Source organism: Ictalurus furcatus, chromosome 16 (assembly GCF_023375685.1).
Source record: "Ictalurus furcatus strain D&B chromosome 16, Billie_1.0, whole genome shotgun sequence".
Classification (NCBI taxonomy): domain Eukaryota; kingdom Metazoa; phylum Chordata; class Actinopteri; order Siluriformes; family Ictaluridae; genus Ictalurus; species Ictalurus furcatus.
This window is the reverse complement of record NC_071270.1, coordinates 19594811-19610290: the sequence shown is the minus strand read 5'-3', so window position 1 is coordinate 19610290 and position 15480 is coordinate 19594811. Positions and strand designations below refer to the sequence as shown.

At 38.1% G+C, this 15480-nt stretch overlaps 2 protein-coding genes across 10 annotated transcripts in view; both read left to right on the top strand.

The window, feature by feature from the left end:
• The window catches only part of sec31a (SEC31 homolog A, COPII coat complex component), a 31348-nt gene extending 27224 nt beyond the window's left edge, over positions 1–4124 (top strand). For all 9 annotated transcript variants that reach the window (XM_053645108.1, XM_053645107.1, XM_053645105.1 and 6 more), the window contains 4 exons: positions 790–1038; positions 1258–1377; positions 1471–1542; positions 2782–4124. In XM_053645108.1, coding sequence (XP_053501083.1) covers positions 790–1038; positions 1258–1377; positions 1471–1542; positions 2782–2961 — 621 coding nt within the window. In that variant the 3' untranslated portion in view covers positions 2962–4124. The remainder of the gene's footprint in view (positions 1–789; positions 1039–1257; positions 1378–1470; positions 1543–2781) is intronic.
• A 1428-nt stretch (positions 4125–5552) lies between these two features.
• LOC128620798 (stearoyl-CoA desaturase 5-like) lies at positions 5553–14239 on the top strand. The gene is made up of 5 exons (XM_053646104.1): positions 5553–6150; positions 7237–7367; positions 11388–11593; positions 11848–12080; positions 12422–14239. Exons 1-5 carry the CDS (start codon positions 5952–5954, stop codon positions 12610–12612), a joined length of 960 nt encoding a protein of 319 aa, XP_053502079.1. The 5' UTR covers positions 5553–5951; the 3' UTR covers positions 12613–14239.
• The last annotated feature ends 1241 nt before the right edge of the window (positions 14240–15480 follow it).

Here is a 15480-nt window from a genome sequence, read left to right as displayed (position 1 = left end):
AAGATAGTTACATGTTTCCTGGAATACAAAATAATAATTTAAATTATGATGTCTTGTGCACTGTATGTAAACATCTGTTATGTGAAATAGCTTATTCGGGGCAGTACTAAATAAAAAATAAAATTGCAGTTTTTTTTTTTTTTAAATCCCTCTTTTTTTATTATTATTCATATTTTGCAGATTCTGCAAGGCTTATGAAAACCTATTACCTGATCCTAGTATAGTTTGTCATGCTAATGAACAAACAACATGAAATAGCATCAATTTTGATGTATTTCACAATCAAAGCAAAGCAAAATATGCTCTGCAAAAATGTCAAGGGGAGACACTACAACATTTTCGTACAATACGTGTAACATTGCAAAACATCAAACATAAAACTCAGCATAAGGAGTTCATTGCTAGAAGCACAAAGCAGCTACCAACACTGATGTCTACAGGCAATGCTTGGTGAGTGAAAACAACAGTTTACCTGGTACGTTGTTCTTGATGATTAGCAGCTATGGTCTTTGACATCATGGGATCCCGAAGCAATGGGGGGGAAAAACCTGTACTTTACTTTCCCCATGTGAAACAAATCCCGCTTTTGACAGTTCAATAACCTGCTGAATATACCATACTAAACAGTTCTATAATCTGTTACAGAAATAATACCTCCAAACATACAGAAAATTTTTGCTAATGGCTTACCATTCTTGCGTTTTTTCAAATTAGAAATTATATAAAATGTACATCTCTGCCTTTTGAACCATGGATTTTTCTTTCTGTTGATTACAAAACTGTCTCCAGGTCCCAGAAAACTACACTCCTCCTGCTCCAATCACAGCCCCTATCATGGCTCCACTAGGAGAGCCGCAGCCTGTAGCCACCATGCAGCCGTCTCTTCAACCGCAGCAGCTTCCTCCACAGCCAGCTGGTGTTCCTGCTCCCTTCAACCCCATCCAACAACAGCCACAGGCTCCTACACTCAGAAACCCTGCCATGCCCAGCATGCCTCTGGAGGGGCCACCAGGGGCACCCACTGGGGATATCATACAGGTGTCAAAACAGTTGCATGCACTCAAATGCACTTTTTTAGTGCATTTGAGTTTATAAGCTGTATGTGCATGTATAAGCATATATATTCATGTAGCTTAAAATATAGACTGCGGGCATATGTTTGTCTCAGGGCAATGTAGTTCTTGCCTGCTCAGATTCCATATCAAATTGATAAATAAAACTTCAGTGTGAATTGTCTGTCTTTTTTTCTGCTCCAAGCCAATGCAGTCCCTCCCTACTGAGAAGATCACAAAGAAGCCCATCCCAGACGAGCACCTCATTCTCAAGACAACGTTCGAGGGCCTGATCCAGAAGTGCTTGGCTGCTGCCACAGACCCTGTTAGTTTAATTTGTCTTCTCATAGGATTCTGGCTTATGTCTAGCTATTTTTCTTTTGTGTAACTAATCAGTCTCTTCCTGTCTTCTCATAAGCAAACCAAAAGGAAGTTGGATGATGCTAACAAGAGACTAGAGTCCCTTTATGACAAACTGAGAGAGCAAACTGTGAGTATTTTAATGAAAATTCCATCACACTTACTTTCTAAGGTGGGGCACCACTCAGATCTTGTTATCCTTCGAGTTAGCCTGATTGATAAGTCTGGGATAGAGCAATATTTACTCACAATCTAGCATTCCTCTCAAGAGTTCAGATACTTGTTGGGTTGCTGAAATATTTTCTTCCATTGCCAAGCCTTCGCTTTCAGACTTTACATTGTTAGTAATATGAATTATGAAATGGGTGTAATGCGAATCTGGTTGACCGTCAACATGAAGTGTCATGATATTTTAGCTGTCGTCTGCAGTCTCTTAAAAACTTTGTTCTATGGTCCTTAATTGCAAAATGTATCATGCAGTCAAGCTGGAAATACTTATTGTATTTATAGTCAAAAGTCTATTCGTTTCACCAAGTAACATATTTAAGATTTAATGAAAATATATGTGGATTACCTCAACTTGTACACATAGGAAGAATATACATGCTGAAATACATATATAATTAATCAAAGGACATAAAGGAGATGGACAGAGAATTTTTTATTTATTTCAACTGCAAATATTACTTGTTTGTTTGTTTGTTTTTTATATGGGTGGAAGAAACGGTTTTCCCCAGTGGTTTTCATCAGAAAAAAAGATGTAACGTGTGAACACAACCTTTGTTTGGCTACCAAGCCCCGTCAGATACTAACGTTAGTTCAGTCGAGGTATATTTATGCTTCACTGGTGCTAACGAAACTTAATTGAGTACATGAATATCTACATAAGTTAGCTAGGTTAGCAATTTCTTTAGTTGTAAAATAGGCTACATTTAGTTAGATCAGTTCTCTATCTGCTATCGCGATTGTTAACGTCCCCAAGAATTACTCCCCGACAGATTTCTTTTTTGAGGCTTGTTGAGAGTGTGAAGGATATCTTCATAGATTTTCAACCATCAATGAGGTCAAAACAGATAACTTTCAACATTATATTATTTTTGAATCGATGTTTTAGGGTAAAACCTTCCATGAGTTTAATGCCGTTTAAATAACGTTAGTTCATTGTTGCCAAGAAGTCTGAACTTTTTAAAGCCAAGGTCTAATTCCAACATTAGATGTTTTTATGGAGGAAAATCTCTGGGATTTCTACACCTCAATTTAAATGCTTTCCATTGTATAACCATAATGAGCTATGCAGCTTTGTTCGGTAGAAATGTACAATTCTAGGGCTTCAACATTTTATTTAACATCACCTCCACTGTTTCTCCAGCTTTCTCCGGCCATCGTGGGCGGCCTGCACAACATGGCTCGGAGCATCGAGTCGCGCGCCTACACCGACAGCCTCAACATCCACACACACATCGTCAGCAACAGTAACTTCAGCGAGACCTCCGCCTTCATGCCAGTGTTGAAGGTGGTGCTAACGCAGGCTAATAAGCTGGGCGTCTGATGCCATGTGCGCACACAATACTCACCAGTATTCCCGCAACTCCAACACAAGCCATCAGTCAATAAGGACCAACTCATATTGACATGCTTTGCCAGTCTTAAATCTGGAATAGGGCAATCCAGCTTACAGGCGTTTCTTTACTTTACCTTTTTTTTTTTTTTTTAATTAAGTTTTTGGTCTTGTACATGGTTATGTTGCCATTATTTCATATTTGTAATCATGGCAGAGCAGAGTGCAATGGGGGTGTTTCCCCCTCTTTTTTTTTTTTTTTTTTTTTGTTTTGTTTGAGTCCATGTTTTTGGGCAACTCATAGGATTCACAGCCTGGAGAAATCAATCACATGCCAGACCGGATTTGTCAGATATTTGCTATTATGTAATTGAGCTCTGGCTTATCATTTTAGATTTTTTTTTTCTTCCCTTCTAATTTTTGTCAGTAAGAATTTTAGGCTATCGCTTTGTGTGCTAATTAGAAGCCTTGCCATTTCAGTGATGTTCAATGCAATTTCCTGCAAAAAAAAAAAAATGTAATTGCATTTTATCCGTTTACCAGGATCTACATAATCTTGGTAACAAGGAAATATTTTCAATAAATGTTATTTATTTAAATCTTTTAAGATTTGAGTTAATCAGTAACTATACAGCATTAGCAAACCAAGGCTGCCTAGTTATATGGCTGTCTAGTTTTATTTCTTTCTATAGTAATTTGAAAATTTGATGCCAGAGAGAGATGTCTGAAATGCTTTCGAAGTATCCCAGTTGTCTACTGCAGAAATAGTGGAATGAAAGTGGTAGACTCACTGTAGTCCTTCTTTTACACCAGGAATTGGTTTGAAATAAAAGGAAATATTTTAGTGCTCAATATCACCATCCATTCACAATATTCTGACACTTATATCATGTAATCTTAAATGATGGCACGATATTTTAGAGCCACTGCTGGTTTAAACGGTAGGGAGCGATATCCCAGAGAGAAAACTAGCCACTGGTAACATCATTTTAATCATTCTCACCACTCCTGTTCAAACTCCTTATTTTGTATACAAGTTCTGTACCCTATAATTTTGAGGGGGAATCAATGCACAATGTTTAAATGACTGTTGTAAAAATTGGATGAGGGTGTTGCGTTTTAATGAAGTGGTCAAATAAAGTGCTCAATATTTCTCAGCTCTGGTCTTCTTTCTAAACGTAAAGGGAAAAATTAGCCCGGAATGACTTGAATATGAATCGTTATAATTATCACTGGTGTCTAAAATGTATTTTGTATTGAAATTATGAGCGGACATATTAGTTGAAACTTATTTGACATTGATCTATTTTCATGGCAGCGGTATCCCCTAATGTCAGTGGCCTCTTTCAGCAGGATAATGTGCCCTGCCACACTGCAAAATTTGTTCAGGAATGGTTTGAGGAACAAGACAAAGAGTTCAAGGTGTTGACTTTGCCTCCAAATTCCCCAGATATCAATCCGATCGAGAATCTGTGGGATCCACCTCAAAACTTGCAGGACTTAAAGATCTACTGTTAACGACTTGGTGCCAGATACCACAGCAAACCTTCAGCAGTCTAGTGGAGTCCATGGCTTGACGGATCAGAGCTGTTTTGGTGGCATAAGGTGGACCTACACAATATTAGACAGGTGACTTTAATGTTATGGCAGATCGATATATATTTCAATGTATGTACATGTTGTTTTTTTTTTCTATAGTTGATAAATTTGTTTACTTTTGGCTAGTGCCATTTTTTGTATCTTTTTTCTGTTGTATGTAAGAGTTAATGATAGGAGATGGTCTATTGTCATTGTACTTGTACAATCACAATAAAACGATTCTGATTCATGTTAATGCAAGATGTGAATGGGGCCATAGAAAACTGATCTGTCATTGCTGAAACCAGGCAGCAATGGCTCTGTTATTGGTGGCACCAGTGCCGGTCCTCCCTATATGCAAACTAAGCAAGTTGTTTAGGGCCCCGAACCACCAGGGGGCCCCCTTGATCTCGTATATTATTTACCATCGGTAAAAAATTTAATAACATGCAAATATAAATGCGGATTCAGCTTTAGAGGAGACGTATGGAAATTTCTCTCTCTCTTTTTTTTAATACATTTATTATATTTAATTACTGTTTTGGACTCGGAAATCATGTGGCAAGTAATGACCTCATTGACATGCATTTTCACATATGGCTATGGCTTCCAAACGAAGCTATCTGTCGGGAGCATAAAAAAGAAAGAAAAAGTGCCAAGAGCGTGAAGCAAAAAAGCAAGAAGTACTTAAAGATATGTATTTTTTGTAATATTTTTAAATTCATATTTAGTCTTGAAAAACCATGCAATGAATTAACTAAAACTAATACTCCAGTCAGTCCAGATCAACAGATTCAATAGTAGTCAACTGTGTTTCGTTAGAAACATCCCATGATGAAATATAATTTTTGGTTTGTGTCGGTAGACATCAATAATCAAAACGTTTTAATGGATAGGAAATAAACATTCCTGTTCAGCAAGGCAAGCTGTCGTATGACTCTTGTCAGTGCTTTAAAAACAATGCAAATTATTCTAAAGTTTGTGTATTTCAAGAATTATTAATGTATTTAAATCAACTCACTGTATGTTGTTTGAACAGATTAAGGGGTGGGGGTCATTTGGGGGTTTTAAGAAGGCACTGACAGGGGCCCTCTGACAAAGTTTTGCTTAGGGCCCCTAGTCCAGAATTCTAGGACCGGCAATGGGTGGCACCACTTCTGGTCTCAATACCAAGCCACGGCTTTGGATCCATTTTGGCACGTATGGCCTTCCATACACTCTCCAGCGTATAATAGGGATCCTGCGTCTCTGCTGCGTAGTCACCACTCGGAGCGCTTTTTTTTTTTATCAGCTGCTGCTGTTATACAAACTCACAGGGATATCAACCGAGCTTCCATCTATTTGTTTTGATCCCCAGAGGCCCGAAAAATCTACGCTGTTTTCGTAATTTGTGTATTTTAGAGATGGACGCACTTCCGGATGATGAGCGCTGCGAGGTGGCGGACCGAGCCGGACCGGATGGCGCTGAGAGCCGCGAGCTGAATGGAGCAAAGCATCTGCGCATCGTCTGGAGAAACGTTATTCTCATGAGTATGCTTCATACCGGCGCACTTTACTCCTTGCTCCTCATCCCCAAAGCGCATCCCTTCACCTGGATCTGGTGTAAGTATGAGAACGAGGTGAACACTTTGGGTTATGTTTGTTAGTGTAGCTACCAACCTCCGTCATTATCACATCAATCTACTATACCGCATTCAGTGTTTTGTAATAATGAACATTTTCCTGATCCATTTTGCCCAGTGTATGAACATCCTGCCAGTAGTCAAGTCATAGTTGAAAGAAAACACACGGATGAGGTTGTATTCATTCATGCATGTAAACAGTGAGCCATTTTCCTCACCTCATATAAATAATTTAATCACATACATCTACAAACCCTAATGAAAAAACAACAAATATGATATTTAGGATTATTTCTGAATGGCTTTATATTCCTGACAAATTTTCAATAACCCCAAACACCACCAGCAGCCTATGTGTTTAATGTAACTTGATGGAAAATTGTTTGGGTTTTTTGTTTTTTTGTTTTTTATCCCTTCCAGTGTTGATATATGTGTGGTATTATGCGGATGCTTTTTTTTTTTTTTTTTTTTTTTTTTTTTTTTTTTTTTTTTTTTGCTCATACATAGATCATGTGTGAGTCAATCAATGAAACTGTCCTGTCAGTCAAAAAAATTCTTCTAATCAAGCACTGGGCAAAAGCATTATCATTATATTTTCACTGAAGGAAGGACTATCATCAAGGCCAACACTCCACAGCAAAGTGTGGTGCTTGTAGTAGATGTCAAAACCATCAGGTGTGTTCGTGTATGTGCAACCGACCCAATGTTACAGTCTGAAAAAAATAGCAAGAGTCCAGTTTCTATGGAAACATAGGCCTGAGGAGGCTGAACACACCCCGCCTCTACCAGACAAACTCATTCACTTCAGCTATCATTGCTGCAGAATATGCTCCAGTCTCTTGATTAGTCCTTACTACACTTTGGAGCCTGAAAATATTATTAGTTATTGTTTTTGTAGTCGGTGTTCATATGATTTGATGAAGCCATTTGTGTTGTTTAGCCAGTTGCCTCCTCAACACTAGACTGGCTACTTAAGTTACCATTTTCACTCTGAGGTGTCTTCTACTGACTGGTATATTTTAGATATTTAATGAGGAGACTGCTGTGTTGTGCTTTTCCTTTGCAGCCTATATATGTTTCATGATCACAGCCCTTGGGATTACAGCTGGGGCCCATCGCTTATGGAGTCACAGGTCTTACAAAGCCAAACTGCCTCTAAGGATCTTCCTGGCTGCTGCCAACTCCATGGCCTTCCAGGTGATTAGGATATAGCGTGATGATACATATGCTGTTGTTTGTGTAAGAAAATGTCAAACTGAGTTAGCAGGCATGAAATACATAATATGGCACTCTATAAGCAAAACCATTCAGCATGAATATTATTATGGCAACTTTTAATCATTCCTTATGGTTCTTTGTGTTATGAGGAACAATTGATACAAACCATTCTTGGTCACAGAGTCTAATATCTCCAGTAATCTCTGATTATTCCAAGTTGTTATAAAGCTGACTTATATGTTTATTGCCATTAGTGTCAATAGATCAAGAGATCTGTTTCATGGTACTTTCAAAACTTGTTATAGCTTGACCATTTTCCTAAGGAAAAAAACTCAAACAAGCTGGAACCTAAGTGATAACAGGAAACAACTTGTCCATTGGATTAAATAGAAGTGCAGTCGTGCTTGAAAGTTTGTGAACCCTTTTAGAAGTTTCTATATTTCTGCATAAATCATCAGAAGTCCTAAACATACACAAAGATAACCCAATTAAACAAATGAGAGAAAAACTATTATACTTGGTCATTTGTTTATTCAGGAAAATGATCCAATATTACATATCTGTGAGTGGCAAAAATATATCAACCTCTAGGATTAGCAGTTAAAAGGTGAAATTACAGTCAGGTGTTTTCAATCAGTAGAATCACAATCAGGTGTGAGTGAGCGTCCTGTTTTATTTAAAGTACAGGGATCTATCAAAGTCTGATCTTCACAACATGTTTGTGGAAGTGTATCATGGCACGAACAAAGGAGATTTCTGAGGACCTCCAAAAAAGAGTTGTTGATGCTTATCAGGCTGGAAAAGGTTACAATACCATCACTAAAGAGTTTGGACTGCACTAATCCACAGTCAGACAGACTGTGTACAAATGGAAGAAATTCAAGACAATTGTTATCCTTCTCAGGTCTGGTCAACCAACAAAAAATCACTCCAAGAGCAAGATGTATAATAGTCTGCGAGGTCACAAAGGGACAGAGGGTAACTTCTAAGCAACTAAAGGCCTCTCTCACACTGGCTAATGTTGTTCATGAGTCCACCATCATGAGAACACTTGGTTACGGTTACATAGTGCTTTTCAAGACACTCAAAGCGCTTTACATAGTATGGGGAGGATCCTCAACCACCACTAGTGGGTAGCATCCATTTGGATGATGCGATGGAAGCCATAGCGAGCCAGAATGCCCACCACATACCATGTATTAGTGGAGAGAAGAGATTGATGTAGCCAATTCAGGCATAGGGATTATTGCAGTTGAGTGGCCCCACACAGACCACAGGGTGAACACCCCCTGCTGGCCTCACTAATACCAGCAGCATCCTTAATTCTCCCCAGGTCTCCCATCCAGGCTCAACCCTGCTTAGCGTCAGTAGGAAACTAGGCGAGAACTGCAGGGAGATATGGCTCTGGCAACACTGAACAACAGTGGTGTACATGGCAGGGTTGCAAGGAGAAAGCCACTGTTCTCCAAAAAGAATATTGCTGCCCATCTGCAGTTTGCTAAAGATCACATAGACAAGCCAGAAGGCTATTGGAAAAATGTTTTGTGGATAGATGAGACCAAAATATAAATGTTTGGTTTAAATGAGAAAGGAAAACACTGCATTCCAGCATAAGAACCTTATCCCATCTGTGAAACATGGTGGTAGTATTATGGTTTGGGCCTGTTTTGCTGTATCTGGGCCAGGATGGCTTACCATCATTGGAACAATGAATTCTAATGTATACCAGCAAATTCTAAAGAAAATATCAGAGCATCTGTCCATTGAACTGAATCTCAAGAGAAAGTGCGTCATACTGTCACGTAATGTAGGCGCAGACAGAACCAAACTCCAAATTATAAGGCAGAAGACGATAATCATGAACAGGCAGAGGTCAGGCGATCAGGCAAACAGCACAAACAGGGCAGGGCAAAGGGACAAAGTCGTAAGCGTAAGCACAGTCCAAAAACATGAATAAACAGACAAGATATAAGGCTTGGTTAATGCCAGAGACAAGGCAACTGGGCATATACTTCACAAAGACTAAGTGTTTGAACAGTCTCTTTTATGTGTGGTGTGATTGTGAGTGTAAATGGGAACAGGTGTCTCTGATTAGAACTCCGGAGAAGGTGTGTATGTGTGAGAGGGTGTAGTCCACTTCAGCCATGTTTGTGGCTGGTGGTGCATTCTGGGAAATGGAGTCAGTGGTTTGCTGTGATATGACACACGCAGCAAGACAACAACCTTAAGCGCAAAGGTATGTAATATTGGATCATTTTCCTCAATAAATAAATGACCAAGCATAATATTTTTTATCTCATTTTGTTTAATTGAGTTCTCAATGTCTATGTTTAGGACTTGTGTGAAAATCTGATGATGTTTTATTTCATATTTATGCAGAAATATAGAAAATTCTAAAGGGTTCACAAACCTTCAAGCACCATTGTATAAATGGGTATTAATCATTCTTTATTAAATAAAAAACAATAATTGTTAGAGCTGGCAAATTGTTATGGTATAATGGTGAAACTATTCATCCCCTTGGTGTTTTTCCTGTTTTGTTGCATTACAACCTGACATTAAAATGGATTTTTGGGGGGTTGTACCATTTGAATTACACAGCATGCCTACCACTTTGAAGGTGCAAAATATTTTTTATTGTGACACAAACAATAATTAAGTCAATACTTTGTACAGCCATTTTTGCTGAAAGTCTTATGGGGAATGTCTCTATTGGCTTAGTACATCTAGCCGCTGGGATTTTTGCCCATTCTTCAAGGCAAAACTGCTCCTTCAGTTTAGATGTAAAGTGTTGGTCCTTCAAGTGTTGGTGTAAAGCAATCTTCAAGTCATGCCACAGATTCTCAATTAGACTGAGGTCTGGGCTTTGACTAGGCCATTCCAAGACATTTAAATGTTTCCATTTAAACCACTCCAGTGTAGCTTTAGCAGTATGCTTAGGCTCATTGTCTTGCTGGAAGGAGAAACTCTGACCCAGTCTCAAATCTCTTGCAGACTGAAACAGGTGTTACTCAAGAATTCCCCTGTATTTAGTCCCATCCATTTTTCTTTCAATCCTGACCACTTTTCCAGTCCCTACCAATGAAAAGCTTCTGCACAACATGATGTTGCCACCACCATGCTTCACTGTGGGAATGGTGTTCTGGGGGTGATGGGAAGTGTTGGGTTTGCATCACACATAGCATTTCTTACGTGGCCAAAAAGTTCAATTTTAGTCTCATCTGACCAGAGAACCTTCTTCCATGTGTTTGGGGAGTCTGCCACATGCTGTTTGGTGAACTCCAAATATGTTTTCTTTTTCTTTTCTTTTTATTCTTTAAGCAATGGCACTTTTTTTTTTTTTTTTACATGTACAGCTTAAAGTTGTCCTATCTACAGATACTCCCATCTCCGCTGTGGATCTTTGCAGCTCCTTCAGTGTTATCTTTGTTGAATCTCTTATTAATGTTCTCTTTGCCCATTCTGTGTGTTTTGGTGGGCAGCCTTCTCTTCTCAGGTTTGTAGTTGTGCCATATTCTTTCCATTGTATTATAATGGATTTAATGGTGCTCCATGTTCAAAGTTTGGGATTTTTTTTAATAACCCAACCCTTATCTATACTTCTCCACAACTTTGTCTCTGACCTGTTTTGAGAGCATCTTGGTCTTCATATTGCTTGATTACTGGTGCTGCAGACTCATTGGCCTTTCAGAACAGGTGTATTTATACTGATATCATGTGACGGATCATATGAGACTTTGATTGCACACAGTTGGACTTAAATCCACCTGTGTTAATTGGTTGGAAGTTGATTATTTAGAGGGTTTCATAGCAAAGTGGGTGAATACATATGTTCTTACAACTTTTCTGCTTATTTTACAGCTTATCATTCTTTCTTGCAGTTCATTTCAGTGGTTCTTGTATTCACCCGAATGAAATCTAGATGCAAGACAACTTTCCTAAAACTTCAGAAGGGTGATTACATGGATTTCCCTGTATAATGCATTATTTTCTTTGCAGAACAATATCTTTGAATGGTCCAGAGATCACAGGTCCCATCACAAGTACTCAGAGACAGATGCCGACCCCCACAATGCAAAGCGAGGCTTCTTCTTCTCACATATAGGCTGGCTGTTGGTGTATAAACACAAGGACGTGATTGAGAAAGGCAAGCGGCTGGACCTCAGCGATCTGCTGGCTGATCCTGTTGTTGTGTTCCAGAGGAAGTAGGTTCACTATGCTGTAATCCTGAAGAAAACTTGTAGTGCCTTGCATAAGTATTCACCCCCTCACACTTTTTCCACATTTTTTATTGTTACAACCTGGAATTTTGAATACTTACAGTATGCAAGTCACTGAACAACAAAGACATTTTTGATTGTCTTCTAATAAAGTATGTTGAAGTTATTCATTATAAATGAAGGGTGAGACTATGTAAACTATTAAGATATCTCATACACGTGCATTTTCTTTTATCCAGATTTTACAAAATATCAGTGCTGGTGATGTGCTTCCTCCTGCCCACTATGGTGCCATGGTACTTCTGGGGTGAAAGCTTGTGGAACTCATACTTCCTGGCCTCCATCTTACGCTACACCATTTCTCTTAATATCACCTGGTTAGTCAACAGCGCTGCACATATGTACGGCAACCGGCCCTACAACAGGAATATCAACCCTCGAGAAAACCAGCTTGTCACATTTGGAACTTTTGGTATATTTGTGTTTTTTCCCTTCCAACTAGTAATGTGGTAGGGGTTTGTGCATGACCATTCACAGTAGTTGAGTCTGGATTATTTAATGACAATAGTTCCTACTAAATGACTACATTATTACAATGTTTATTAAATAGTTCAGGTAATCATAAAAACCATTTGCAACCCAGGGTTGATAATATGAATAATGGCAAACAGATTACAGATAGTTGGTTTGATATTTAGATTTGAAATTAATTCGTTTAAAATTTAGTTTGGTTTGTTGAGTTAGTGTCTATATAAATTGTTATTGTGGTTATAAATTGGTTGTTTTAAAACTGTTGACATTGGTCATTCACAGGGGAAGGTTTCCACAACTTCCATCACACGTTTCCTTTTGACTATGCGGCCAGTGAATTTGGCTTTCGTTTCAACCCCACCACGTGTTTCATCAATCTCATGTGCTGTCTTGGCCTTGCCAGCAACCGGAAGAGAGCCACACCAGAGATGATTATGGCTCGGAAGCTAAGAACAGGTGATGGGAGCGCTTGAAAACCAAACGCAGCATAGTTCTCTCCGCACTGCTTATATATCAGAACGGCAACGTAAAAGTGGAGTGCTGTGTTCCTTGTTTAAAATGTCTTTACTTCTAATCTGTCACAGAGCAGTTAATTATAAACAAGATAACCATTTTGATGGCTTAGATTTAGGTGGAACCTCCGGACATTTTTGGCTGTTTCATAGGAAAGTAGATTTCAGTGTGAATCTTTTTGTTGCATATCTTTCAGAATTCATTGGTGTTTGATTTTTCTTAGGAAATCCATGTAACTTTAGCATTATCCAATGCATACACCTATTTTTGTAGCATACTTAAGGTAGGGTACATTAATGCTATGTTTGCATTTGCCCAATACTACACTATGAAGTGATATCTTAATCTTATTTTCACTATAATCTGCCATGCGCAGGCTTTGCCTTATATTTGCTGCTTTTTGTAATATTACCCCAAAAACGGCACTTTAATAAAGAAAAGCCCAAGTTCATGTTTTTTGTGAACACAAGGCCTAATTGATCCAAATGATAATGAGTAAATTTGCACTATTTGAGCACCCATTCATGCTAGAAAAATTGTATGTCTGCTCATGTTATATATTAGCTATCAGGTGCAAGATAACATGGCAGAAGATCACTAAAAAGAAAAAAATTAAGTGAAATCAACTGTCAATTTTCTCCTGTTGCTAATATTAAAATACATATTATAGGAAAATTTGCACAGATTTTGTAGGAATGCAAGGAAAATGTGTATTTTATTGTCTCCCATTTTAAAATCTGGATTGTACATGTTTGTTACATGTTGGTCACATTAATGCCCTGGGTTATTACATATTTCATATATGATTTATAGCCTATTTTTAGATTACTATTACATAAAACACTGGAAAATGCATCACATGAGTAGAAATGATTTGCTTTCATTCACATCAGAATTTTGTAGAGTAGCAGATTTTCTTCATACATAAGAGTTTTTCATGTGTAGATGCCCATAAGTGCATTAACGTGTGGCTGTGTAACTTTTTGCTCTGTGTACATCAGTGCATGTAACTACTTTTGTCTTTAACATGATATAAGAACGAAGTTTCTTTTAGATGCCTGGCAAACCAACTTTTTCTTGCAAGTATTTTTACAACATTGTCACCACAGTGTTGTTAAAATATATTATATAATATATGATAAGTTGATTTGTTCTTGACACTAACATAAGCAAACAAATTTGCATACCTTTTATTTGACATAGTTTAAAGAAGTTAAAGGAAAAGTTTGCTCTGAAACACATTAAATGTGTGTATAATAAATTATTTGTGATGTACCTAGCAATTCTTGTGCTAATTTGTTGGTTGGTGTTGTATTTACATTATTTCCGTGAGAATTTAGCAATTTTTTCCTAAACTGACGTCACAAGGGAACATTGTTAGTGCCATTTCAATGGTGGTTTTTAAGAGACAAAAAATTCTACAATTTCAAACATAATGGATAACAGTTAGGTTTTGCTGTTAGCTCCTACAAAATAAAAATAACAAGATCTCACTCATCATTCTAAGAAAAAAAATTTCTGGATCCCCAGTGCTGAATTTTCAGCTCTGATCTCATTCTGTCCTATATAAATATACAGATAAACACCTACATCATTTCAAGTAATTGTTCATCACAAGATGTTAAATGTCTTTTGTAACCAAACACATATCAGAGACATATGACAAATATATATATTTGTCATATATATACATACACACACACACACACACACACACATTCATACACGCAGACCGTTGCAATCAAAATTATTCAACCTTCATTGCAAATCAGGTTTACTATCAAAATGTATAGACTTTCAGCTGTTCATTTGCTGCAGAGCATCACTGAGCCACCACCATGCTTGACTTTGGACAGTGTTCTTTCTTAATTTTTCTTCCTCCAGACACACCGCTGATCCATTGTGCCGAAAAATTCAAATTTTGTTTCATCGCACCACAGAACAGAATCCCAAAACTTCTGTGGCTTATTTATATCCTTTTTGAGCCGACTTTTCTTGTCCTTTTGGGTCAGTAGTGGTGTATGTCTTGGAGTTCTGGCATAGAAACCTTCTGCATTTAGTACGCATCATACTGTGCTCACTGAAACCTTAGTGCCTGTTGCCACCAAGTCTTGCTGCAGGTCTTTTGCAGTCACTCGAGGGTTTTTCACAACCTGCCTTCTCAGATATCTGGTTGCAGCCGTTGATAGCTTCCTTTTTCTGCCCCGTCCAGGTATTTCATACATTTTCTACCCATAGCCAGTTCACGTATTTCATGTGTTCCAGCTCAAGCATACCTGGTGCAACTAATGAAGCCCTTGATTATGCAGGGGTCTTAATACATTTAGATTTTGTCAGTTAGCACTTTTCAGAACTTCAGGAACACCAGAAATTCAGAAGCACCCACTAAAGTGTTTGGAGCATCAATATTCTGTGTGTGTGTGTGTGTGTGTGCTCTCTGTAATTTGTGTGCCACAAAGTGAAGACATGAAGGTGATGTGTTACAACTGTAGCAGATGCTGAAACAGGTCAAGTTGGTCATCAGCTACTAATGCTGCTTAGATATTGTTTAAGAAAATAACAGAATAGTAAGGCAGTTAGAAAACATGTAGGCAAACATTTATTGACAAATGTTTAATAATAAAGAAGCTGGAAAATAACTTAGCAGCTGGCAAGGATGGTTTACCAGCTTGACCAGCTCAGCTTGTGTTTTGGCAACAGGGGTATCAAATTCCCCTTGATTTAAAATTTAGCAGATTTTACAATAAAGGATGATCCTAGTTAGAGATAAAGTCTGAGCCTTATTTAGCTAACTTAGCTAAAATATGACACTAAATACCTGCTTTCTC

Bases quoted from the DNA above. Each gene is read 5' to 3' on its own strand.
- LOC128620798 (XM_053646104.1), top strand. From the start codon at position 5,952: ATGGACGCACTTCCGGATGATGAGCGCTGCGAGGTGGCGGACCGAGCC. The intron at 11,594-11,847 runs GTAGGTTCACTA...TCTTTTATCCAG, and splicing joins GTTGTTGTGTTCCAGAGGAA to ATTTTACAAAATATCAGTGC. The intron at 12,081-12,421 runs GTATATTTGTGT...GGTCATTCACAG, and splicing joins TGTCACATTTGGAACTTTTG to GGGAAGGTTTCCACAACTTC.